The 26,443-nt window shown below is 40.0% G+C and overlaps 1 protein-coding gene across 1 annotated transcript; it reads left to right on the top strand.

The window, feature by feature from the left end:
• Nucleotides 1-22,414: 22,414 nt before the first annotated feature.
• On the top strand, nucleotides 22,415-26,272 carry LOC110303666 (lymphotactin). The gene is made up of 3 exons (XM_021174844.3): nucleotides 22,415-22,616; nucleotides 25,008-25,122; nucleotides 26,033-26,272. The coding sequence occupies exons 1-3, from the start codon at nucleotides 22,556-22,558 to the stop codon at nucleotides 26,199-26,201; spliced, it is 345 nt and encodes a 114-aa protein (XP_021030503.1). The 5' UTR covers nucleotides 22,415-22,555; the 3' UTR covers nucleotides 26,202-26,272.
• The last annotated feature ends 171 nt before the right edge of the window (nucleotides 26,273-26,443 follow it).

Here is a 26,443-nt window from a genome sequence, read left to right as displayed (position 1 = left end):
CTCTCTCTTTTTTCTTTCCTTCTTTCTTCTTTATCTGTCTTTCCTCCTTCCTTCCTCTCCCCACCTCTTTCCCTCCCTTCTTGCTCAGATTTCTGTTTGCATTGTTGTGGGCCACTTATGAGACTGACATTAAGGGGGAATCTGAAAAGAGAATCTCAGAGTCCCTTTGCATGTCAAAGTGTCCAGATGCTGATTAAAACACCACCTTTGTTCTATTCTGAATTAAAACCAACGGTATGGAATCTATTTGATAGGAGATTTTAGGAGAAAAGGATGCTCCTTCATTCAATGGAAATATAAAATCAACTCCAATTTTAGAAATGCTAAAAATGTGATAAGTGGGTATCTTAGAATGGTGGCCATGTGTAATACATGGGAATAGACTGTTTAAGAGACAAATGGCACTTCACTTTTATTTATTTTTATTTTTATATTTATACTGTTTTCACACAGAGCTCTGTTACCCACCATGTAATTATTACATCATCAGTCCAGAGATGCTCTGTGAAAAGAACTCAGAATTAACTACCATACATCCTTTTTCATCTTCCTTCTCATGACTCGTTTCTTACAAGGCTTTTGGGTGACAAGCTCCAACAAAACAAAAGAGATAAATTAAGAAACAGGAAGAAGTGGCCCCCAAGAAATAATAGGTTTAACTCTAGAGAGCAGTAATGGAAATCTTAAAATAACCTGGGAAAAGGACTCTCAGAACAAGAATATCTCAGTAATTGGAGGGCAAAAAGTCCTTGTGCACAGAGATAAGCAATGGAAAAGCCAGGAAAGCTAACTTCTGAAGCATTCTACAAAGGAAAGAGATATTTAACCTGTTGCCCTCCTGAAATTTTGGGAATAGGTATATTTTATGACCTGGGATCTTTTGCTGTCAGATGAACTAGGCTCCACCCATAGCTTCCAGAATGTATGTTTTACTTATGCTAGATCGTTTCCCTATAAATATTGAGCATAACTTCCATGCTATAAAACTCATCCTTATATGGATGATGTTACTTGTCCTATACACTAGACTAAGTGACTTCTGTGTTATCTTAGGGCCAGGCCAATCTCGACATCCACAGACATTATGTTTACCTCAGTCACTCACTCTCCCTAGACCTTGAATCTTGGGCACTAGCTCAGAGTCAACAGTACCCTCCTTTGTGCACACAGATCAACAATGGAAAAGCCAGCAAATTTCAGCACAAACATGTCTTAAGCTCTGCTATACTCACGGAGTTCATTGTTATCAGAAAACTCTTTTTCTACAAAATTGTGCTGTGCTTAAATATTGCGAAAGCAATCATCTGGTATCAGACTGTAGAAGTCCTGGCTCAGCACCAGTAACGAAATCGGCTGAACTGATTCTATACCCATGCACACAGGCACTAATGGACTCAGTGGATTTTTTTTTTTAAAGAGAGAGCACTTGAAATTTAGAGACAAAAGTGGTAGGGGGTTAGTGGAGGATCAGAGGGGGCGTGGAAATAGGGATGGATTTGATCAAGATACTTTATATGCTTGGTGAAATTCTTCACACTTGATCTTAGCCAAAAGGCCGAGAAGCTTGGTGAAATTCTTAATGAAAAAAAAATAGGATTTTAGGCTTAATAAAAACTTTAAACTACAAAAAAGAGATCACTCCAAGTTGTCAAGCATGGGAGTCATATCTGCCATCCTGGAATCTGGAAGGCTGTGGAGGGATGGTTGCAAGTTCAAGGACAGCTTGAGTTACATAATGAGAGGCTGTCTCAAGATGAAAAAAGAAACCCCAAACAAAACTGCAGTATAACAAAACAAAATGAAAATGAAAATAAAACCCAGAGAAAAAAATGTGATAGTTACTCATTACTTTACTCTTCCCACCACCAATGCCTATATTCATAATAACATAAGCAGTGTTCAAATCAGTCTTTAGTTCTCTGTTAAAAAGATAAAATGCATGAGGAAAAATTACGGAAAAAATATTGAATCAAGTCAATAGCTATCTTAAATTCATTAAACAACAATATAAATATAAGACTCTGAAAGAAAAGATGATTGTAATTACAGAATAAATAGCTGGAAGAGTTGAATGCAGTACTTTCTTTGGAGCTGAGAAGCAGTGTGATAATCTCAATTTTCAACTTGATGAGATCTAGAATTAGCTGGGCCGTCTGTGTCTCTGGGCTTACCTGTGAGAGACTACCAGACTTAGGTTAATTAAGATGGGAAGACCTGTCCACTGTGGGCGGTAGCATTCCCTTCGCTCCTTGACTGTATAAAAAGCATAAAGCGGGCTACACACAAGCATTAGCTGTTTGCTCTGCCTTTTGACTATAGATGTGGTGGTCAGCTGCTTCCTCAAACTGCTACCCCTATGATGCCCCTCTGTGAAGGACTGTACCCTGAAACTACCTTCCAAAACAAAGATGTTTCTCCTCAAAAATCTTTTGTCAGGAAATTTTATCACAGCAACCTAAAAGTGTAACTAAGGAACTAGATGAACCAAACAGTCCTATTTTCCTTATAGATTCTTGCTTTAGAGAACTATTTGACATTTTGAAAACCATGTTCATGCCTTATAATGAAAATCTTTGAAGTATATAATTAGGTTGATGTGACATATTTTAGCGACTCTAATCTATTTATGCTAATCAGAGCTCATTTTTCTAAAGACTCACAAATAACTTATTTACTAATCTTTCCTAGGAGCTGGATCAAACTGAGTACCATGACGTTCTGGAACCTACCATACATTTAAAAATAGAAATAATATTCAATGCTTTTCATTTCCTTTCTATGATTTTTTAGCTCATATTAGATTCATATAGCAACAATAACAGCTCAACAGAGGGGCAAGTGTTCTTGAGGCATCTCAAAGGCCCACATATATAAGAAAGAAGAAAGAAGATGGTCAAGTTTCACTGGTCTAGTGGATCCATCCATATTTACAAACTGGCACAAATTCAAATTTTCAGTTACTAGACCCAAACATAATGCCTAGAGCAGCGTCATTGGGTCTTAGATGTATTATGGAAATCAAGGCTGCTTCACATCCTGTCAGGGAGGAATTGGGTTTTACTTAGAACTTCTTCCATAGGAGGAGATTTGCCAGGAGTTACGAGGAGCACAGGACAGGAAGAGCAGTCATGGCTTGGACCTGATTTGTTCAGGTATGGAAGGGCAACAGCTTGGCAAATGTTCTCTTCAAAGGGGAAGAAAGAATTGAAGATGGGAAGAAGAGAGGAAGGAGTTGTGAATACTAAAAGAAGTCTGTTGAGTAATTCACTGCATTGCCAGAAGTTCTGGAGAACTAGCCTAAGAAAGCAAGCAGCCACCACTGAACACTGGTCCAGCAACACTGAATGCCACTGGCCCTCGGCAACAGCTATCTTGATGGTGGCACAATATCTTGAAGGTAGGCACAGTAACCATGAACAGTCTCTGACTTTCCCAACCACGATTCCATTCCCAGTAGGTTTAGTATTTTAAAAAGAAGCAGCCACTTGATGAAGTCTGCCTTGAATCCAGAGAGTTGGGAGGGAAATGATGGGCTGATTTTTTTTTTTTTTTTTTTTAGCTTTCTTTATAGAGATGCATGGTCAAGTTTTTGTGCTTTGATGTTATTCAGAAAGTGAAAACGAGAAGAAAGGAAGACTAGGCAATCAGGGAGAACTGCTATTTTTGATCAGTCATTGAAGACGAGCAGTGCGCTGTCTTTCCTTCACTGAATCAAGTTGGTGATTTTCTTCACATAGCATGATTCATAGAAAGTACTCATTCAAGAAATTTCTTTCTCAGATACATTATAATTTTGCATAAAATTAATACTATGAAGGGATGGCTTGGTAGATACGGATGGTTGCTTCTAAGCCTGACAACCTGCATTTGATTCCTGGGGTCCACGTTTGGAGAAGAGAACTTACTCCTGTAAGTTGTCCTCTGACCTAAACACGCATGTTGGGGGGGACATGTGCCTCCATAAATAAAATGTAATGAAAATTATGAAATAACACTAACCAATGTAGATTGAGGCCTGAAAACACACCAAGAACCATTTTAAGTAGTTTATATGTGAAGTATTTTACCTCATTTAGTTCTTGTGGTAGCACCAGATGATATTTAGCAATATTACTTGTAATTACACAGACAGAGAAACTGAGACACAGAGATTTTAAGGCATCAGGTGACTCACAGAAAGGCTACACAGTTATAAAATTATCAAACCAGATATGAACATCACGGTCTTGTTCTGGAACCTGAGCTCTTAAGTGCTGCGGTAGGTCACCTCTTAGAGATAGGGATTTCGTAAATAAGCAACATAGTACTAAATAATTAAATAAATTACAGTGTAAACTGGGCATTCTGGGTTTTTTTACGATTCAATGGACTTCTTGGTTTTAACTGTTTGTTACTTTCTACGTCATACATCTAGGAAGTAGATAAATCAGGTTTCTAGATTGTTTGCTGTCACTTTCCTTCATTCACCCTAAACTGACCTAGTGAAGTGTGTAAACAATGGATAACCCCTTCCCAGCACTGGGAGATTAGACTCCATTCTGAGGTGACCATTGCTTTTGTCTAACCCTTCTCTTCTTCCACCCTATCCCTCTAGCTCTCCGGAATATTTTCTTTTTTTTTCCTTCCTTCCTTCCTTCCTTCCTTCCTTCCTTCCTTCCTTCCTTCCTTCCTTCCTTCCTTCCTTCCTTCCTTCCTCCCTCCCTCCCTCCCTCCCTTCCTTTCTTTTTTTTCCTTTTAAAAGATTTATTTATTTATCTCATGTATGTGAGTACACTGTCACTGTCTTCAGACACACTAGAAGAGGGCATTGGATCCCATTACAGATGGTTGTGAGCCACCATGTTATTGATGGTAATTGAACTCAGGACCTTTGGAAGAGCAGTCAGTGGTCTTAAGTGCTGAGCCATCTCTCCAGCCCATATTTTCATCATGTTTATGTTCTGTGACTGTGTGTCGAAGCTGTCTCCTTGGGCATAACACCTGCCTGTGGAAATTTCCCATAGCAGAACTTCAGCGCATGTGCAGCTGAAAAATAAACCGGGCAGCTTACAGGATAGCAGCAAGAGTACTTTCTCACCTGGGTCCTTGGAATGGAGAATATTTGTAGCTTTCTGTGGTGATTCTGTGTATACTGTTCTTTACACACAATTTCTTGGCAGTAAAAGGTAAAAAAAAATGCCTGCTATTTTTGTGTTGTTGTTGAAGATTTAAGTTGTAGGATTTTTAAACATTATTTTTAATATATTTTTACAGTCCAGTTGTTATTTCCCTCCCAGTCCATGTAAGGATTTTATTACGAAAATAAATTGTATTTCCCTACCTTACTGATTCTTAGCTAAATGAAAATATATTCTTGAATATTTTCCCCTTTTAAAAATTTTCTGCCTCAAGAGTAAGCCTTTGTATATGAATAGGTTGTTTTAATTTCTACTTGTATAGCCTGGCATCAGAACTCACAAAAACCAATGGAGGCAACAGACACATGAAGACAAGCAACCTGCCCTTATCGATCACTGATGGGAGAGACAGCAAGAGGCAGCTGGAGAAAGTTTGGCACATGTGACTAAGTTCAGCCTCAGCGGAAGGTCTGATGGAGGTCTGAGCTGAAGAACCAATGGTTTAGAAAGTATTCATCACCACCAGTGATGACATTTCACTGAAGCTTTGGTTACTCTCAGTAAACCACACAGACACACTGTGGATTCCACTAATGTGATTTGTTTAACTCTTAAGACAGTGTGTATCAGCAAGACTTTGTAACAGAGGCTGCATGTGTGTGTGTGGGGTGGGGGGAGAAACATACAGAGACACACAGAGAGAAACAGACACAGACAGGCAGACACAGAGAGAAACAGAAACAGAGACAGAGAGACAGAACCAGGAAGTCAGAGAATTGAAACTGATACACAGAAGTGGTATGAGCTGCCTCTGTGTGCTGTCAGTGGGGTTAGTGCCGTTCTCTCGGGATGAACCAGGCTTCAGCAACACTCACAGTGCTCACAGTATGGTCACTTCTACCATGGTTTTACGCTGCTTTATAACAAACAACCTCAGGGATGGTGAGACGGCTCAGCAGGTCAAAGTACTTGCTGTGAAGCCCAGTGATGTAAGTTCAAGTGTCAGGATCCATAAGGTGGGAGAAGAGAACCAACGTGTGCAGGTTGTCCTCTGACCTTCATGTGTGTGCAATTGCATGTTCCCTGTCCCAAAATAGGTAGACGATAGATAGATAGATAGATAGATAGATAGATAGATAGATAGATAGGTAGATAGATAGGTAGGTAGATAGGTAGGTAGGTAGGTAGATGGAAGATGGTGGCCAATACTTTGAATATTTAAAAAGTTGCTCATATAGTGTCATTTACAATTGGCAGGGAGTAGCTAGGCTGGATAGCCCAGGCTGCACTGCAGATCGGCATTTGACTTATTTTGAGGTTTCTCCCAGCCACATGCATTGAAGTATGGACACAACGAGACAAAAGGGAGTTGAAGAGGTTTTCTTTCTTTTTTAAAATTTAATTCTGTTTAATATTTTTGTAGAGATCAAATCTAAGACTTTGTGCATGCCGAACAAGCAGTCTTCTAGGGAGCTTACCCTGTCTTGGACCCTAAGGGAATGTGGTAAATAAATAGATGATCCGTGTTCATCGAGCTCTTACTTCGAGCCTTTCAAGAGCTGGTGCTGTCTTCTGTGGCTGGGAAGGCAGAACAGAGGCTTCAGTCTTCTTGTCTCCTGGAGATGTTTGGCGGCAGTGGTTGGTTTCCTGATTTGCACTGAGCCCTGCTGATGGATGTGCCCGGATAGACCTCTGCGTCAGGGTATTGCCCATAACTCTGCTCTGTTTACCCATTTATTAAGGACAGTGACTTAGCTGGATAACGTCAAGGTCTATGGCTGCTCGTATGCTCTTTTCCCATCTCCCCTTGTCGCTGGTTGTGCTTGGAAAATATGTGTGTAAATTATCAGCAAGTTAAACCGCACAGTATGAATGATGGTGGTGGTGCGCCTGCATCAGTTCTTAGGAGAAAGGAGAAAATGACAGGAAAATCGGTTCACTTGCATTTACTCAGTCAATCTTTACTGTATTCCTACACATGAAGAATGTGAGGATTTGTAATGAACAATGTCTTGCTTCTCATAGTCTTCAAACTTATACATAGAGAGAACAAAAAACATATACCAAACTTAGGATAAAACTGTCAGACATGATGGTAAAATCTACAAATGACAACCAAGTAGATGAGCAACCTTAGGAATGGCACAGGGACTACAGTTGCCTGAGGCCCTGGGAGGGTGGGCTTCGGACTGGATTATCTCGGGTTCCCATTCAGATTCATTCCAATATCATGTACCCTTTAAGTTAATGTATGCGCTCTCAGAATCCTAGGCTCTATGTAACAAGTTATTGGCCTGGGGGCAACTAAGAAAACATCTGCCATTATTATTTAATACCTTTATTATATTCTAGTGAAAATTCTGAAATTTTATACAAATATAGAGGAAGGTCATTTAATTAATCTGAAAGTTGGGTAATTCACGATATTTCATGGCCTCATTATTCTACTGTCGAAAAATCCTGTCTTTGTGACTGATCCTTTCACTGGGAAGATGGAAATGTCCCCAAGCTTGGGGTCAAAGGTGTCCAGTGAGTGACACGCAAGTCCTCCTGGTATTTCAGATATGAGAAGGAAATCATGTACGGGGAGTTAGAAAATCACAGTGCTGGCTGAGATCAAACTGTCAACCATGATTATTCAATAAAATAAAACCATAACTTCCAATGACAGCCACACATCAGTCCCTTGCCGCTGATGTTTCAGTTTCAAATCTAATGGCTTCAGTGTCTGTCTTTTGGTTTTAATCCCTGTTGTTTATTGAGCCCGTCCTAGAAATGAGACATCTTGCATGCTCTGTTCCTAACTGTGATGGCTGTGGAGTTGGACGGTTTTGATTCTCTTCTGGCTACCAATTTTGATGGCTGAGCCAGAAGGATGCAGACCTCTGGTTTCACAACTTAGGAGTCATGAGACTGCACAGCTTCTCAAGCAAAGAAGGGTATTGAGCACACTGTGGCATTAACCAATAATCAGGTCCTGCCTGGTGTGCTTTGTCACAGACAGACTGAATCTGTTTGATACCCAGATTAGGAAATCTAGAAATGCCATTAGTAATGTTCCACAGTAGATTTTGTGTCTGTGGCATTTTATATGTTAGACAATGAAAATTTAGAGGCTGGCTAAGTTGTTAAGCATGCATGCTGCATTTTCGAAGGACCCTTTCCAAGCAGCTATATGTGGTGGCTACAGACTGTGTAACTCCAGGTTCAGGGGAGGCTTATACTTCTGGCTTCTATGAGCACCTGTACACATGTATATAGACACAGACATATACATGTTATGAAGAATAAATAAGGAAATCTAAAAGAAACCCTGCTTGTCTGCTTAATATTAATTTCTTGACACATGGTTGGTTGGCTTGACAAGATAGAGACAAGCTGTCTTTCTTCCTCCAAACCTAATTTTCCCCAGAGACAGTTACATTGATTATATTTGTCAGCATTTCTGTCCAGACTCTCTAGTGACCTGTGAACAACAGACAATGTAACCAATGATGCTTTAGGCAGTTTCTGGGTGGTGGTGGATACAGTGTTTCCTCTGTTCTCCAGAACTTGATGGTTCCTGGGGCTGATAATTCTTGCCTATACAAGGCAGAACATTGTTTGGATATCTTTATAACCATGAGGCACTCCAGAAACTTACATGGTATTTTTGGGGGCCGTGTATCTTTCTATTAAGAAATCAAGCTGAATGGGAACCCATCCAATGAGCTAGTGGCTTGCATGTTAATATCACAAATATTTGATAATTTCAAGCAAATGAGTGGGAATAAATATACAGATAAGTGAGAGCTAATTAAAGGCTTGAAATGTGAGTCCTGGCTCTCACTTGAATCTCCCAATCACCCTCCCAGCCCAGCCACGAACTTTCAGAGAACTCAGCTGTGAATGCCCTCTCGATTTTCCTTACCCCCTTCCTTCTTTCTATACATTTCACAGAGTTAAAATCTTGTTAAAAGTAGCTGGATATAATAATAAATACAAATCAGCATAAGTTAGAAAACTTTTTCATTTTTGGTAAGGAACTAGATGTCCAAAATAGTTTTGGCTTCAAGGACCAGGCGATTACTCAACACTACCATTGTAATGCATGGGCATCCAGAGCAGATATGTAATCAACTGTGCACTACTTGGTTCTAATGAAATCTGCTTTACAAAAAACATTAGGAGGAGGCTGCTACTTGTGCTATGTTTGTCCTATGAACTCACTGCAGTTAGTATCTGTTGGTTACAGGCATGTCTAACATAGTGACATAAAAATGTCACTGCAATTCTATAATTTAAACAAATCCAAATTAGTCAATATAATTTTACATGGTTGACCATCAGTGATTTTTTTTTTCCTATGAAACTTTCCATTTCTTTGGAGAAACATTATTTCTCTTTTCACAACATCACAGGTACAATTAAAAGGAAGGAAATCAGACTGTTAAGTCAGTTTAGCTCACTTACTCTTGACAGTTTCTGGAACAAGCAGCTCCTCTGGTTACAGAGTAAGATTAGGAATTTTGCCAAACCCTGAGAAACACAAGAAAGGCAATTAGATGTCACCTGGTATTGCAAAGTCATAACATCATCATCACCATCACTGCCACCATCACCACCACCATCATGGGAAACTGTAACAAAAGTAGGATTTGTTCTCAGTCTGTGAAATTCTACAGATACATATAAAATCCAACCGACTTCTGATGCATATCAAGTTCTTGCCTCCACCTGTGCTGCAATCACCACCTAGTTCTCTCAAGTTTCTCTTGCTGCAGGGCAGGCCGTAGTCTGGACATCACTACTGTGTTTAGTGATCCACTCATGATGTGAAATTTAAGTGTGACTTTAGGAGACAGAGTCCATGCTACTGATAAGTGTTATGAATGTGTTTCTAGTTGACATCTCCCATGAGTGGCTGTTGTAGTCGATAGACTTTAGGAAATGCTAGGCTGGCCATAGTTTGCTATAGGACTTCCGGGTCTTTAATATATAGTTCTATGCATCATACATTCACAATACAAAAACACTCCAAATTATTCCATGATGTTGACAAACTCAGTTTGTAATATAAAGATGGGATTACTACATCACTGAAACCCCAGAGGTTGAAGGATTCCTTAACGTCCATGTGTGGTAGAACTTTACCGGTAGCCATCGCCTAGACTTTTTCATTTTTTCTCCATTTTCAGTGAGCTATCTCCATGATTAGTCACCTTCTTAACAAGGGACTGAGTGTAGAGAAGCTTTGAGTAAACAAAGTGCTCTGTGCCCCAGAGATTTGAGGACCTCTTTCCTCCAGATGTCAGAGATTTCTCTTTAATAAAAATTCCTACTCTAGATCTCAGGCAAGACACAGGGGAAATGTGTCCATGTGCTTAAGGATGATCTTTTCAGTTAAAACATTCATTGAATTTTGTTGGCAATGTATGAGTTTCCCACTGCAAACAGGGTATATGCATAGGACCTTAACTCTTTATGAATTCCTAGCATGCTGTCAATTGAAATTCAATAGAAGCATAGTTGTGATGAAAGCACTCACCTAAAGAAATAAAGAGAAATGGATAAACAGTAAGGAGAAGAGTTCATAAGATATTCACAAATGATTACTACCTTTACAGTTGGAACAGCTAAGATCGACCAGCAATGAGGAATTATCTATTATCTATTACATATTTGTTTGCAATGACTAAATCGATTTATTGAAATCCTGTATTGGTAAGGATTAGAGAATCAGATCCTGTTATAACTGATTACAGTAAGGGTATGAATTAAACACTATTTTACCTAAACATAAAGCCCGAGTTTCATGATAATGTCAGAATATATAAATTGATTTTATTTTTTGAAGGGATAATAATAAAATAAAATAAGGTAAAACAAATCTAACACATTGGACTAGGACGAGACAAACAAACAGAAGGAAAGTAACCCAAGAGAAAAGCCCAAGGATTAGAGAATTCACACATTCAGGAACCCCAGAGAAATGCTAAGCTGGAAGCCATAATATTATGCAGAAGACATGATGCAGACCTGCGCAGGCCCTGTGCACGCTGCCTCAGTCTCCGTGAATTCACATGAGCTTTGATCATGTTGATTTAGAAGGCCTTGTTTTCTTGGGGTCCTCTATCCTGTTTGGCTCTTACACTCTTTCTGTCTTCAGTTCTATGGGGTTCCCTGAGTCCTGAGGGGAGAGGGCTTTCATATCACAGATTTGTCTCTATAGATCAGTAGAGAAGCCTTGAGCATTGACAGCCGTCTTCCGGGCAATGTTACTTTTACAACATTTAACCTTTCCACAGAAGCCTATCTCAGATTAAAGGGAGACTTAAGCAAATTTCCAGGAGGAATACTAAGGAGATCTTTCATGATAAGCACAGAAAGCTTTAAAACTCATGCATTCTAGTTGATGTGTGGTTGTGGGTTAAGAAGGAACAATGGGAAGACCCTTCAAAAGGGCATGCCTGCACTGTGTCCAAGGTTACCTGAGAATACAGTATGACTTAGTAGCTTGGCACTGGAGTCTGGCAATCGTGGGGTCGAATCTTCCCTCCTTTATCCCCTTGAGCTTGTCAAGAGCAAGTGGGTGACTTAACCTCTCAACTCCTACAAGCTACAGCTTCTTATCTATAAAATGTAGAGAAGAATTCAACTTAATGCATCATATTTCTTGAAGAATGAAACTGGCTAATACCCTTTAGGGTTTACCAAAAAGTTCCACACACTGTATGGCCCTTACATATGATATAAGAAATCTAGAGTCATTGAATGTTGTAGAGAGAGCGTAGAATGGTACATGTATACATTGGGCATACTTACCTAAGAGAAAGGAAGGTCTATCCATAGTGATCAAGGGGTTACAACTCGGTAAGGGGGTTTTGACCAGTAGTACTTAAAAACAAAACAAAACAAAACAAAACAAAACACCCAAAACAACTTTTCTACGGGATGGGAGGATAGTTCAGTGGTTTAGAGTACTAGTGGCCCTTTCAAAAGTCCTGAGTTGATTCCCAGTACCCAGGTTTGGTCGTTCACACCATTCGTAATTCCAGCTTCAGGGAATCTGATACATGGCCTCTGCAGTCACTTACACACACACACACACACACACACACACACACACACACACACACACACACCAATACACACCAATACACACCAATTTCTATAGGGTCTAACCTTTCTTCATAGTAATCATACTACATTTATCAGAAAAGACATAACCTAATTTTTTAGGGGTGAAACTAACTATGACTTAAGAGCTAAGGCATAGGAATATGCTTCAAAGAAAATACCTCAGTCATTGTCCTTTCATTTTCCTTTAAAAAAATAAGATTTAAGTAGCTGTTAGTCATAATAAGCAGTTTTGGCAGGAATGGCAGACTTTATTTGCTCTTTGTTCTGGACACAAATCTTGATTGCATTTCCCAGCTATCCCCATACCTATATTATCCATCTCTCCCTTCTGTCCTTAAAAGATGGCACCAGGTCAGGGCTTCTCACTAATGAAATTCAACCAAACAATACACGTCACTTCCTGGTGGTTAAGATATTGTGTTTCTATGCTGTTTTGTCCTTTCAGGCAGCAAGAGATGCCATTAGTTAAGAGTAGAAGTAGCCTAGCGTCCTGAGCCACTTTTTGTGGGAGAGCCTCCAAGGCAGACAACTGATTAGGGGTATTTGCATTTATTTTTATTTCAGGCTAATCCAAATTATACAAATCTATGTACATCATCAACAGGGGCCTATGTGTGACCTTATTTATTACATTCAATTAATTATATTGCACAATGTACCACTGATTAATGTATTTTCAATTAGAGCACTTGAAGACTCAACGATATTTTGGTGTGTTTCAAGTTTGGAACTAGAAGCAGAGTTTCTGTATCTTGCAACACATAAATATTTTTTGGCTTTGTAAGACAATGGTGAATTTATCTTCAACTAGTATATCAGTTTCTTTTCTTCCCAGTGTGTTATGGAAATGTGTATCAATTTCTAACACTGTAAGTGATCTGACACTTTGTATCTTTGGCATCATAGTATCAGTATCAGACTTACCAATTTTTATCACTTGCCTAGGAAAATATGGGCGTTCCACGGTCACCTTGGTTTCCATTTTCATAATTGTTACCGATAAGATGCTTCTTAACTTTGATGCTCGCTTGCCATAGGTGACTCTTGCCTTGTTTCTCTGTCTGCCACATGATTTGGCCAACACAAAGTGAAAGATCACACTGAGAACTTAAGAAATTCCATCTTGATATATTAAGGAAAAGGTCAGCCATCAATGACATTGTCTATATTTATTAAAAACATGTAAGGCTACACAATGATTTCTGTACTTTGTTTCCATTTTTATATGCTTTTTAATTTGTGTTTTAAAATTAGAATCATAGTTATATGTATTTGTCATATGCAACATGGTTTTGAAGTCTATTTCCCTTCTTATGAACTGACTGCATCGGTTAACTAAGATATGTATTAGGTATTACCTCACACGGTTACTTTTTTTTTTTTTTTTTTGGACTTTTCATTTTCACTTTTTAATGGGAAATTATGGAAAGTGTCTACTACTAGTCACAGTGAGAAACCTAACATGACCTGCTTCCATGACCCAGGATGTTAATTCGGTGAATCCTGCTGACCCTGTCTTGATTCTATATAATTCAGATTTTAGCTCCTGTAATGTATCTCTACTGGTCTCTAGGTCTTGCTCCATGAATGATTTTCCATAATGACTAGAATCCTTTTACATTTCTTTTTTTTTTTTCCTTTTTTTCACTGTTTTTTTTTATTACATATTTTCCTCAATTACATTTCCAATGCTATCCCAAAAGTCCCCCATACCGCCCCCCACTTCCCTACCCTCCCATTCCCATTCTTTTGGCCCTGGCATTCCCCTATATTGGGGCATATAAAGTTTGCAGGTCCAATGGGCCTCTCTTTCCAGTGATGGCCGACTAGGCCATCTTTCGATACATATGCAGCTAGAGACAAGAGCTCGGGGGTACTGGTTAGTTCATCATGTTGTTCCAACTATAGGGTTGCAGATCCCTTTAGCTCCTTGGGTACTTTCTCTAGCTTCTCCATTAGGAGCCCTGTGATCCATCCAATAGCTGTGAGCATCCACTCCTGTGTTTGCTAGGCCCCGGCATCGTCTCACAAGAGACAGCTATCTTTGGGTCCTTTCAGCAAAACCTTGCTAGTGTATGCAATGGTGTCAGCGTTTAGAAGCTGATTATGGGATGGATCCCTGGATACGGCAGTCTCTAGATGGTCCATCCTTTCATCACAGCTCCGAACTTTGTCTCTGTAACTCCTTCCCTGGGTGTTTTGTTCCCAATTCTAAGAAGGGGCACAGTGTCCACATTTTGGTCTTCATTCTTCTTGAGTTTCATGCGTTTAGCAAATTGTATCTTATATCTTGGGTATCCTAAGTTTCTGGGCTAATATCCACTTATCAGTGAATACATATTGTGTGAGTTCCTTTGTGATTGTGTTACCTCACTCAAGATGATGCTCTCCAGGTCCATCCATTTGGCTAGGAATTTCATAAATTCATTCTTTTTAATAGCTGAGTAGTACTCCATTGTGTAAATGTACCATAATTTCTGTATCCATTCCTCTGTTGAGGGACATCTGGGTTCTTTCCAGCTTCTGGCTATTATAAATAGGGCTGCTATGAACATAGTGGAGCATGTGTCCTTCTTACCGGTTGGGACATCTTCTGGATATATGCCCAGAAGAGGTATTGCTGGATCCTCCGGTAGTACTATGTCCAATTTTCTGAGGAACTGCCAGACTGATTTCCAGAGTGGTTGTACAAGCTTGCAATCCCAACAACAATGGAGGAGTGTTCCTCTTTCTCCACATCCCCGCCAGCATCTGCTGTCACCTGAATTTTTGATCTTAGCCATTCTGACTGGTGTGAGGGGGAATCTCAGGGTTGTTTTGATTTGCATTTCCCTGATGATTAAGGATGTTGAACATTTTTTCAGGTGCTTCTCTGCCATTTGGTATTCTTCAGGTGAGAATTCTTTGTTCAATTCTGAGCCCCATTTTTTAATGGGGTTATTTGACTTTCTGGAGTCCACCTTCTTGAGTTCCTTATATATATTGGATATTAGACCCTTATCTGATTTAGGATAGGTAAAGATCCTTTCCCAATCTGTTGGTGTTTTTTTTTTGTCTTATTGATGGTGTCTTTTGCCTTGCAGAAGCTTTGCAGTTTCATGAGGTCCCACTTGTCAATTCTCGATCTTACAGCACAAGCCATTGCTGTTCTATTCAAGAATTTTTCCCCTGTGCCCATATCTTCAAGGCTTTTCCCCACTTTCTCCTCTATAAGTTTCAGTGTCTCTGGTTTTATGTGAAGTTCCTTGATCCACTTAGACTTGACCTTAGTACAAGGAGATAGGAATGGATCGATTCTCATTCTTCTACATGATAACAACCAGTTGTGCCAGCACCATTTGTTGAAAATGCTGTCTTTCTTCCACTGGATGTTTTTAGCTCCCTTGTCGAAGATCAAGTGACCGTAGGTGTGTGGGTTCATTTCTGGGTCTTCAATTCTATTCCATTGGTCTATTTGTCTGTCACTATACCAGTACCATGCAGTTTTTATCACAATTGCTCTGTAGTAAAGCTTTAGGTCTGGCATGGTGATTCCACCAGAGGTTCTTTTATCCTTGAGAAGAGTTTTTGCTATCCTAGGTTTTTTGTTATTCCAGATGAATTTGCAGATTGCACTTTCTAATTCGTTGAAGAATTGAGTTGGAATTTTGATGGGGATTGCATTGAATCTGTAGATTGCTTTTGGCAAGATAGCCATTTTTACAATGTTGATCCTGCCAATCCATGAGCATGGAAGATCTTTCCATCTTCTGAGATCTTCTAGAATTTCTTTCTTCAGAGGCTTGAAGTTCTTATTATACAGATCTTTCACTTCCTTAGTTAGAGTCACGCCAAGATATTTTATATTATTTGTGACTATTGAGAAGGGTGTTGTTTCCCTAATTTCTTTCTCAGCCTGTTTATTCTTTGTGTAGAGAAAGGCCATTGATTTGTTTGAGTTAATTTTATATCCAGCTACTTCACCGAAGCTGTTTATCAGGTTTAGGAGTTCTCTGGTGGAATTTTTAGGGTCACTTATATATACTATCATATCATCTGCAAAAAGTGATATTTTGACTTCATCTTTTCCAATTTGTATCCATTTGATCTCCTTTTGTTGTCGAATTGCTCTGGCTAGGACTTCAAGTACTATGTTGAATAGGTATGGAGAAAGTGGACAGCCTTGTCTAGTCCCTGATTTTAGAGGGATTGCTTCAAGCTTCTCACCATTTACTTTGATGTTGGCTACTGGTTTGCTGTATATTGCTTTTATCATGTTTAGGTATGGGCCTTGAATTCCTGATCTTTCCAAGACTTTTATCATGAATGGGTGTTGGATCTTGTCAAATGCTTTTTCCGCATCTAACGAGATGACCATGTGGTTTTTGTCTTTGAGTTTGTTTATATACTGGATTACGTTGATGGATTTCCGTATATTGAACCATCCCTGCATCCCTGGGATGAAACCTACTTGGTCAGGATGGATGATTGTTTTGATGTGTTCTTGGATTCGGTTAGCAAGAACTTTATTGAGGATTTTTGCATCAATATTCATAAGGGATATTGGTCTGAAGTTTTCTATCTTTGTTGGGTCTTTTTGTGGTTTAGGTATCAGAGTAATTGTGGCTTCATAGAATGAGTTGGGTAGAGTACCTTCTGTTTCTATTTTGTGGAATAGTTTGTGAAGAACTGGGATTAGATCTTCTTTGAAGGTCTGATAGAACTCTGCACTAAACCCATCTGGTCCTGGGCTTTTTTTGGTTGGGAGACTATTAATGACTCCTTCTATTTCTTTGGGGGATATAGGGTTGTTTAGATCATTAACCTGATCTTGGTTCAACTTTGGTACCTGGTATCTGTCTAGGAACTTCTCCATTTCATCCAGGTTCTCCAGTTTTGTTGAGTATAGCCTTTGGTAGAAGGATCTGATGGTGTTTTGGATGTCTTCAGGACCTGTTGTTATGTCTCCTTTTTCATTTCTGATTTTGTTAATTAGAATACTTTCCCTGTGCCCTCTAGTTAGTCTGGCTAAGGGTTTATCTATCTTGTTGATTTTCTCAAAGAACCAGCTCCTTGATTGGTTGATTCTTTGAATAGTTCTTCCTGTTTCCACTTGATTGATTTCACCCCTGAGTTTGATTATTTCCTGCCGTCTACTCCTCTTGGGTGAATTTGCTTCCTTTTGTTCTAGTGCTTTTAGGTGTGTTGTCAAGCTGCTAATGTGTGCTCTTTCTAGTTTCTTTTTGGAGGCACTCAGAGCTATGAGTTTTCCTCTTAGAAATGCTTTCATTGCGTCCCATAAGTTTGGGTATGTTGTGGCTTCATTTTCATTGAACTCTAAAAAGTCCTTGATTTCTTTCTTTATTCCTTCCTTGACCAAGGTATCATTGAGAAGAGTGTTGTTCAGTTTCCACGTGAATGTTGGGTTTCTATTATTTATTTTGTTATTGATGATCAGCCTTAGTCCATGGTGATCTGATAGGATGCATGGGACAATTTCAATGTTTTTGTATCTGTTGAGTCCTGTTTTGTGCCCAATTACGTGGTCAATTTTGGAGAAGGTACCATGAGGTGCTGAGAACAAGGTGTATCCTTTTGTTTTAGGGTAAAATGTTCTGTAGATATCTGCCAGATCCATTTGATCCATAACTTCTGTTAGTTTCACTGTGTCCCTGTTTAGTTTCTGTTTCCATGATCTGTCCATTGGTGAAAGTGGTGTGTTGAAGTCTCCCACTATTATTGTATGAGGTGCAATGTGTGCTTTGAGATTTACTAAAGTTTCTTTAATGAATGAGGCTGCCTTTGTATTTGGAGCATAGATATTCAGGATTGATAGTTCCTCTTGGAGGATTTTACCTTTGATGAGTATGAAGTGCCCCTCCCTGTCTTTTTTGATGACTTTGGGTTGGAAGTCAATTTTATCTGATATTAGAATGGCTACTCCAGCTTGTTTCTTCAGACCATTTGCTTGGAAAATTGTTTTCCAGCCTTTCATTCTGAGGTAGTGTCTATCTTTTTCTCTGAGATGAGTTTCTTGTAAGCAGCAAAATGTTGGGTCTTGTTTGTGTAGCCAGTTTGTTAGTCTATGTCTTTTTATCGGGGAGTTGAGTCCATTGATATTAAGAGATATTAAGGAAAAGTAATTGTTGTTTCCTGTTATTTTTGTTGTTAAAGTTGGCATTCTGTTCTTGTGGCTGTCTTCTTTTAGGTTTGTTGAGGGATTACCTTCTTGTTGTTTCTAGGGTGTGGTTCCTGTCCTTGTATTGGTTTTTTTCTGTTATTATCCTTTGAAGGGCTGGATTCGTGGAGAGATAATGTGTGAATTTGGTTTTGTCGTGGAATACTTTGGTTTCTCCATCTATGTTAATTGAGAGTTTGGCTGGGTATAGTAGCCTGGGCTGGAATTTGTGTTCTTTTAGTGTCTGTATAACATCTGTCCAGGACCTTCTGGCTTTCATAGTCTCTGGTGAAAAATCTGGTGTAATTCTGATAGGCTTGCCTTTATATGTTACTTGGCCTTTTTCTCTTACTGCTTTTAGTATTCTATCTTTATTTAGTGCATTTGTTGTTCTGATTATTATGTGTCGGGAGGTATTTCTTTTCTGGTCCAGCCTATTTGGAGTTCTGTAGGCTTCTTGTATGTTCATGGGCATCTCTTTCTTTAGATTTGGGAAGTTTTCTTCTATAATTTTGTTGAAGATGTTTGCTGGTCCTTTGAGTTGAAAATCTTCATTCTCATCCACTCCTATTATCCGTAGGTTTGGTCTTCTCATTGTGTCCTGTATTTCCTGGATGTTTTGAGTTAGGATCTTTTTGCATTTTCCATTTTCCTTGATTGTTGTGCCGATGTTCTGTATGGAATCTTCTGCACCTGAGATTCTCTCTTCCATCTCTTGTATTCTGTTGCTGATGCTTGCATCTATGGTTCCAGATTTCTTTCCTAGGGTTTCTATCTCCAGTGTTGCCTCATTTTGGGTTTTCTTTATTGTGTCTACTTCCCTTTTTAGGTCTAGTATGGTTTTGTTCATTTCCATCATCTGATTGGATGTGTTTTCATGTTTCTCTTTAAGGACTTCTACCAGTTTGGTTGTGTTTTCCTGTTTTTCTTTAAGGACTTGTAACTCTTTAGCCATGTTCTCCTGTAGTTTTTTAAAGTCCTTCTTGATGTCCTCTACCATCATCATGAGATATGCTTTTAAATCCAGGTCTAGTTTTTCAGGTGTGTTGGGGTGCCCTGGTCTGGGCAAAGTGGGAGTGCTGGGTCCTGATGATGGTGAGTGGTCTTGGTCTGTTAGTAAGATTCTTACCTTTACCTCTCGCCATCTGGTAATCTCTGGAGTTGTTATAGTTGTCTCTGTTCAGAGGTTGTTCTTCTGGTGATTCTGAGTATCCTCTGTCAGCAGACCTGGGAGACAGGCTCTCTCCTCTGAGTTTCAGTGGTTAGAGCACTCCCTGCTGACAAGCTTTCCTCTTAAAGGGAAGGTGTACAGATATCTGGCGTTTGGACCTCCTCCTGGCCGAAGAAGAAGGCGGAAAACAGGACCTTTCCCAGATGCTGTGTTGCTTTGGCAGGTCACAGAAGCTGTAGGCTTCTGTGGTGCACACTCTCAGCTGTGCAGACTAAGTTCCTAAGTTCAGTGGAGTCCTGGATCCAAGATGTGCTCCCTGCTCCTGAGGCAGAGGGCTCCTGTGCAGGGCAGACCACTGTCTTCCAGCTAGGAGGGTGCCGGATGTCTGTGGCCCCAAAAGGGTGCTGCCTCAGCGGCTCTGTGGCTCCCGCCTGTCCCAGAAGCTGTCTGCCTCTGTGGTCCTCACTCTGACCTGTACAGACTAAGTTCGGCGGAGTCCCGGAGCCAAGATGGTGCTCCCTGCAGGGCAGGTCACTGTCCTCCAGCTGGGAGGGTGCTGGATGTCTGCGGCCCCAAAAGGGTGCTGCCTCAGCGGCTCTGTGGCTCCCGCCTGTCCCAGAAGCTGTCTGCCTCTGTGGTCCTCACTCTAACCTGTACAGACTAAGTTCAGCGGAGTCCCAGAGCCAAGATGGCGCTCCCTGCAGGGCAGGTCACTGTCCTCCGGCTCCACACGGTTACTTTTAAGCTAGAACATTTTATATTCCCTCTTATTAAAGAATGCATGATATTGTTACTGTACTCATAGCATTGTACAAGATTGCCTGCAATTATTTCTTCTGTCAACTGACAATGAGTGTCCTGTGACGAGTGCCACCCCTGTCTCTCTCAGCACTTGTTGACCATCACTCTACTCTCTCTTTCTATAGGAGCAGTTATTGCTGATAATGCCAAAAGAAATGTTGAAGTGCAGATCCTCCTACAACCCTGTTTTTCGTTCTTTTGAGAGAGGTGGGATTGCAGGATCACATGGCAGTTTTATTTTTTAGGTTTCCTGAGCCCTGCCACCCCATTCTCCATATTGGTTATACAGTAGTTTGCTTATTTATTTATTTATTTATTTATTTATTTATTTATTTATTTATTTATCTATTTATCTATTTATTTTATTTTTGTGAGACAGGATTTCTTTCTGTAGCCCTGGCTGTCCTAGAACTCTCTCTGTAGACCAGGCTGAACTCATACTCAGAGATCCACCTGCCTCCAGATGCTAGGATTAAAGGTATTTACCACACCACTCGGCTCAATAGTTTTAAGTTTTCTGAGGGCTCCATACAGTTCTCTATAAGGGTTATACTAACCAGCATTCCTATTAACAGTGCCCAAGACTTTCTCGAGCTAGTCTAAGATGTCATATTTGTATTTTAGAATCGGGACAACACACTGATTAGTCCATATGAGGCAGGAACAGTCATTTGAATAGCAAATGTGTTCAAGGTTTAAGTGGTACAGTTGTAGAAAGAGCTTAAAATACATTCTGAGAGTGCAGGTGAAGTCTGCTTGGCTTAACTGGCATTAATCAAAATTTTTTAGAGATTAATTTATGATCCTCATGGAAATATAAATTTATTTTATATCTCTAATATTAATGAAAAATCTTATAGAATATAGAGTATCAGTAAACATACTTTATTGATAACTATATAAACTAAGAAACAAAACTAAAATGGAATATCAGAAAGGTTGGTATAATCGATATACTTAAACTCTGTTGGAGACATTGCAAATGAAAACTATATTTTGGGAAGATTATATAAAGGTAGCAAGAGCTACAAGCACAGCAGTATGCCTTCTCCCACTATCCATCTTCCAAATTATTAATGGAATCAGGCCAGATTATACTATTGAAAAAAATAACCTTGTAGCTGTATCTGTGTCGTAGTAGCAGAGGAGGCTATTTAATGCATGTAAGCTTACTCAAAGTACAAGAGCAAAGACAGAAGAAACAGGAGCAGCTATTTAACTTTTTAATTTGCTGAAACAGCAATTGTCATGATCATGATTGTGTACATGAACACCCTTAGAAGGGAGATTTCTGGAACTTTTATTTTATTTATTTACTTGTATGTATTTGAGTCTACCTGAGCCTGTAGTCAGGTGCTCATGGAGATCAGAGGAGGCCATCAGATTCCCTGGAGCAGGAGTGATAAGTGACTGTGAAGTGCACAGATGCAGGTGCTGGGGATGGAACTCTTTTTTTTTTTTTTTTTTCTAAGATAAGATTGTAGAACAGCTTTTCAATAAGCTTAACCAGACCTGTGTATTTCTGTTTCCCCCAAACAGCAAGCATGCATAGAGACATGCTGTTGTTCCTCCTCCTGTTGAAGAAATGGGTGCAACCTGAGCAAGGCTAAGGAAGGAGGAGATGAAGAAGGAGAAGCCAGAACAGCAGTGAGCTCTTTGCTTTCCTGTGGAGTCAGGCAGGGCCACCGGGGGCTGATTTGTGGTTGTTGACGCCTTCAGTCCCAGGCAGCAGGTGGGATGGACCACCGTGACCACACCACCTCATTTCCGTTGCCCAGTTATCACACTGAGCCATGACACGGACTGGCTTCAGGATGGAAGATCCGACCTTAGCCTCACAACTGTAAAAAAAAAAAAAAAAAAAAAAAAAAAAAAAAAAGACAACTACACTTCATCTCATGCACACATTTAGTTTCACTGACACATTAACCACACAGGGAGAAGAAAAGGCCACAAGGTCTCATGTTGGTGTGAACAAGGCAAAGGAACTTGGGTTTAAATTTAAAAAAAAAAAAGAGAGAGAGAGAAAGAAAATATCATCATCATTGCAAAGACTTTCCGTGATTCCACACCCACCCCGAAAGCCCCTCGCAACCCAGGAAGTGTGCTGACCATTGAGGCTAATAAAAGGGGCTCCTGGGGAGTCTGCTCCACATTCTTCCTGCACAGCTCAGCGAGACCTCAGCCATGAGACCTCTCCTCCTGACTTTCCTGGGAGTCTGCTGCCTCACCCCATGGGTTGTGGAAGGTAAGCTGAGCAGATATTAATGGGATAAAGAAGAGGTGGGCTCATATGCTAGGTTTGACTTGGGTTTTGATTAGAATAACTGCTTTCTCCAGGTAAGCCTCATACTTCATATACAGAATGGGAAGTGCTAATTTCAACTCAGATAGTTTGGACTCATGTTTATTTATTTAAAGTTGAATATTATATCCTGTCTATATATCTCAACACTGTGAGCTGAAATTAAAATGGGATAATCTGATTTTTTTAAACTGATGATTACTTAAGCACATTAAATATCCTTAGAATGATATTTTTATTAATTCTGGCAATGATTGCAAATGAGTCTTGCTTTCGTTTACTTAAAATTGATTTGATAAATTATCAGACTCTTAGAGTTTCTTCACAGCGGGGAATGCGCTCAAAGGCATATGTTCAGAAGCAAATCAATGCTTTCTACTTGCAAAAGACAAGAAAAAGGTGACCAGAAGTTCATAACTTCATATCAAGAAAACCAATATTATTCTCAACTAAATAGAGGAGTCTGCCAATATTGTTGAGAATATTATAACTTATGATAGAGTTCTTGAGTTTGTAAGACAGCCTTTGATACTGAGAGTAACAGATAATTCACATTGACAAATGACAAACCTGAAAGATATTCCCAGGTAAGACACAAAAGCGCTGAGCTCATTGTTCGGCTGATGTTTCCTAAAAGGTCACCTTTTCCTACTGGCTGGAGTTGACTTACAGATCTATTTGTATTCTGTTCTGCACACTTAGACTATAATATTATAACTTTATCAGAGATTCTACATGGGCATAAAGGGAGTAAAGGAAACAGGCTGGAAATCCTTGACATTGGGTGAAAGCAGGAATATTGACAAAGAAAAAACCTTCAAGGATATTCTGTTAGGTTACATGCTGCTAAAGGAATGGCATTTTGAGTTGACAGGTGTCCTGGCCGGCTAGACTCAGGATATGGCAGGCCTGGAGGTGGTCTGTGAGAACTGGGGGAAGGGTGGTCTTGCTCTCAGTTTTGCAAGTTTTCTACTCGAAGGAGGTTTGGAAAGCTTTGGTGGTTTTTAGTGTATGCCAAATGGGACAAAAGTAAATTTGCTTTGACTTAATTCTGCAAATGGACCACCTAACATTGCTGAGAAACAGCAAGTTTGCCCTATTGGGCAGCCGTGTGCACTTGACACATAGAAATACCGTTCTTAATAGTGATGGAAACCGGAAAGAGACCAGAATTCCTTTTTCTATTGAGTCCAGAGTAGTTCAGCATAGGATGATATTGGCTGGGTAAAGAATGTTCAGGTTGGCGTTGAGAATGAAGGAGAGGAGCCGTAAGAAAAGCGGCGCAAGCAAACAGTCTCTAGTTGCTCATCATGGACAAATGGCTTCCTGTGGCGGCAACAGCAGAGTTCATCCTTGATTGTTATCAATGATGACTTGAGATCCTTCTGCAACTGTGAAGCACATAGCAGCAGCTCCAGCTAGGGAGGGCATTAACACGTAGATACTTTGCTTATTTGGGTTTTAACCAATTCCTAAGTCTCGTGGGCTCTCCTATGATCTTTCCTTGTGCAATGGAAAGTGGAGTTATGAACTTAAGAACTTAACTGGCCGTCTTGGTCCATCCCTCTGAGAAGAAATCCTGAGGAAACCCTTCCATACTGCGTTTCATATCTGCCTTATAAAATGGGAACATATCTATTTGTTCAGTCAGATGTGAACTGTATTCTGCCTTGAATGTTAGCTTCCCCGGTTCACTCTGCACCATGGCAATTTTTTACCTAATTCACAGCACAGTTAGTATCTGAAATGATTTGTGCTTCTCTACTTTCCTGGCTCCCTCACTGTGGCATGTACCCCATAAAACAGGGCCAGTGCCCATCTGAATCAGTGCCTTTGACATTTGGGACACAAAAATGACACCCTAAGTAAGTAGCTGTTGAGTGTGTCCCTGGGAAGTCTGCTGTCATAATTGTCTTAATGAAAATATACCAAGACCAATACCAACTTGTTACTGTGTATTTGTTTTTGACACAATGTTTCATCTACACAGTCCCGCCAAGCCCCAAACTCACTATGTAGGCCAGGCTGGCCCAGAACTCTTAGAGAGCCATCTGCCTCTGACCCCCAGTGTTGGGATTAAAGCAGTACCCCCATGCCTGTCCACCTTGTTACATTTACTATGAAATTCCTCAAACAACACTACTGATCTAACTTAGCCAGCCATTTATCATAATCTATAATGCACAAGCGACTCGGGTGCCAATATGAATTGTTTCCCCAAAGAAGCAAGTGGTGGTATACTCTGATCATGTGTTAGAGTGATTTAATAAATGGCTCAGACCCTGTCACTTGTTGAGTTAAAGCTTTATGTGTGTTTTCCTTTGCCTTCCCTAGGTGTGGGGACTGAAGTCCTAGAGGAGAGGATCTGTGTGAGCTTACAAACCCAGCGGCTGCCAGTTCAAAGAATCAAGACCTATACCATCAAGGAGGGAGCCATGAGAGCTGTAATGTGAGTGTCTACTCGAAGCTAAAGTGCGCCTCTCCTCTAGGAAAATGGGTCAGCGTGGAGGAAATCTTAGCTTAGTCAGTAGCTCATCCTCTTTATCTTGTCTTCTTACTGTCCTAGCTAATGACAATTATTTTTTTTTAAGATTTATTTATTGTTATATGTAAGTAGACTGTAGCTGTCTTCAGACACATGGGAAGAGGGTGTCAGATCTCATTATGGATGGTTGTGAGCCACCATATAGTTGCTGGGATTCGAACTCAGGACCTTTGGAAGAACAGTCATCTCTCTTGAGCCATCTCTCCAGCCCCCTAATGACAATTATTGAGAAAAGGAAAAGAATAGGACTCCCTTTTCTTCTTTTGCTCAATCTATGAGTCTACATACAACACAGATGAACATAGCATCCAGTTCTGATGGCCACCCCAGGCTAGGACTTACCCAAATAGCCACACAAATGTAGGATACTTATTATGTAGAGTGTCACACCTTATATGTGGCTGTACCTCATAGGAACACATTCAGAATTTGCTTACGTGGTACCCCTGTCCTCCAGAATCCTGTCTGCAGAAGGAAAATCTCTCTCCAATGCACACTTACCGAGTTTCACTCTTAGAGATGCACATAAACCATCTCCAATTCTCCCCCAGAGCTGAGTCGTTCTAGATGGGAGAAGGAAGCAAGGCTGGAACATGGAACTAGATGGTCCTAAGAGTTCAGTTTCCCTCCAGTATTTGAATTACAGTTACCAAGCTCTGGCTGTCACCTGAAGATCTGTCTTCCTTCCTAAAGCAGACAGCAGAATGAGGGCGCTCATGGATGGTTGTGAAAGATGGCTTCTTCTGCCAAATTTATGCACAAATCCTCTTTCATTGGACAATATGGCTAACATTATCTTTTCTTTACATTATAGTTTTGTCACCAAACGAGGACTAAAAATTTGTGCTGATCCAGAAGCCAAATGGGTGAAAACAGCGATCAAGACTGTGGATGGCAGGGCCAGTACCAGAAAGAACATGGCTGAAACTGTTCCCACAGGAGCCCAGAGGTCCACCAGCACAGCGATAACCCTGACTGGGTAACAGCCTCCAGGACAATGTTTCCTCACTCATTAAGCAGCTCATCTCAGTTCCCAAACCCATTGCACGAATATTTTTATTTTTAATGACATTCACATTCATTTCAAATGTTATAAGTAATAAATATTTATTATTGATGATGGCCCTATATTTGATTTATTATATAAAGGGAAAGGTCTTATTTATCATTTGTTTTATTTCTCTCTCATTGATCTCTCTGTCTCTTCTCTCTCTCCTTGTCTCTA

This window comes from Mus caroli, unplaced genomic scaffold (genome assembly GCF_978045245.1).
Source record: "Mus caroli unplaced genomic scaffold, Mus_caroli_1 scaffold_1, whole genome shotgun sequence".
NCBI classification, from domain to species: domain Eukaryota; kingdom Metazoa; phylum Chordata; class Mammalia; order Rodentia; family Muridae; genus Mus; species Mus caroli.
This window is presented reverse-complemented; position numbering and strand designations above follow the sequence as displayed.

What these genes read in the sequence shown, in the direction of transcription:
- LOC110303666 (XM_021174844.3), top strand. Translation starts at nt 22,556, where the DNA reads ATGAGACCTCTCCTCCTGACTTTCCTGGGAGTCTGCTGCCTCACCCCA. An exon ending in CACCCCATGGGTTGTGGAAG is followed by an intron (nt 22,617 to 25,007) that starts GTAAGCTGAGCA and finishes TGCCTTCCCTAG; the next exon opens with GTGTGGGGACTGAAGTCCTA. An exon ending in GGAGCCATGAGAGCTGTAAT is followed by an intron (nt 25,123 to 26,032) that starts GTGAGTGTCTAC and finishes TTTACATTATAG; the next exon opens with TTTTGTCACCAAACGAGGAC.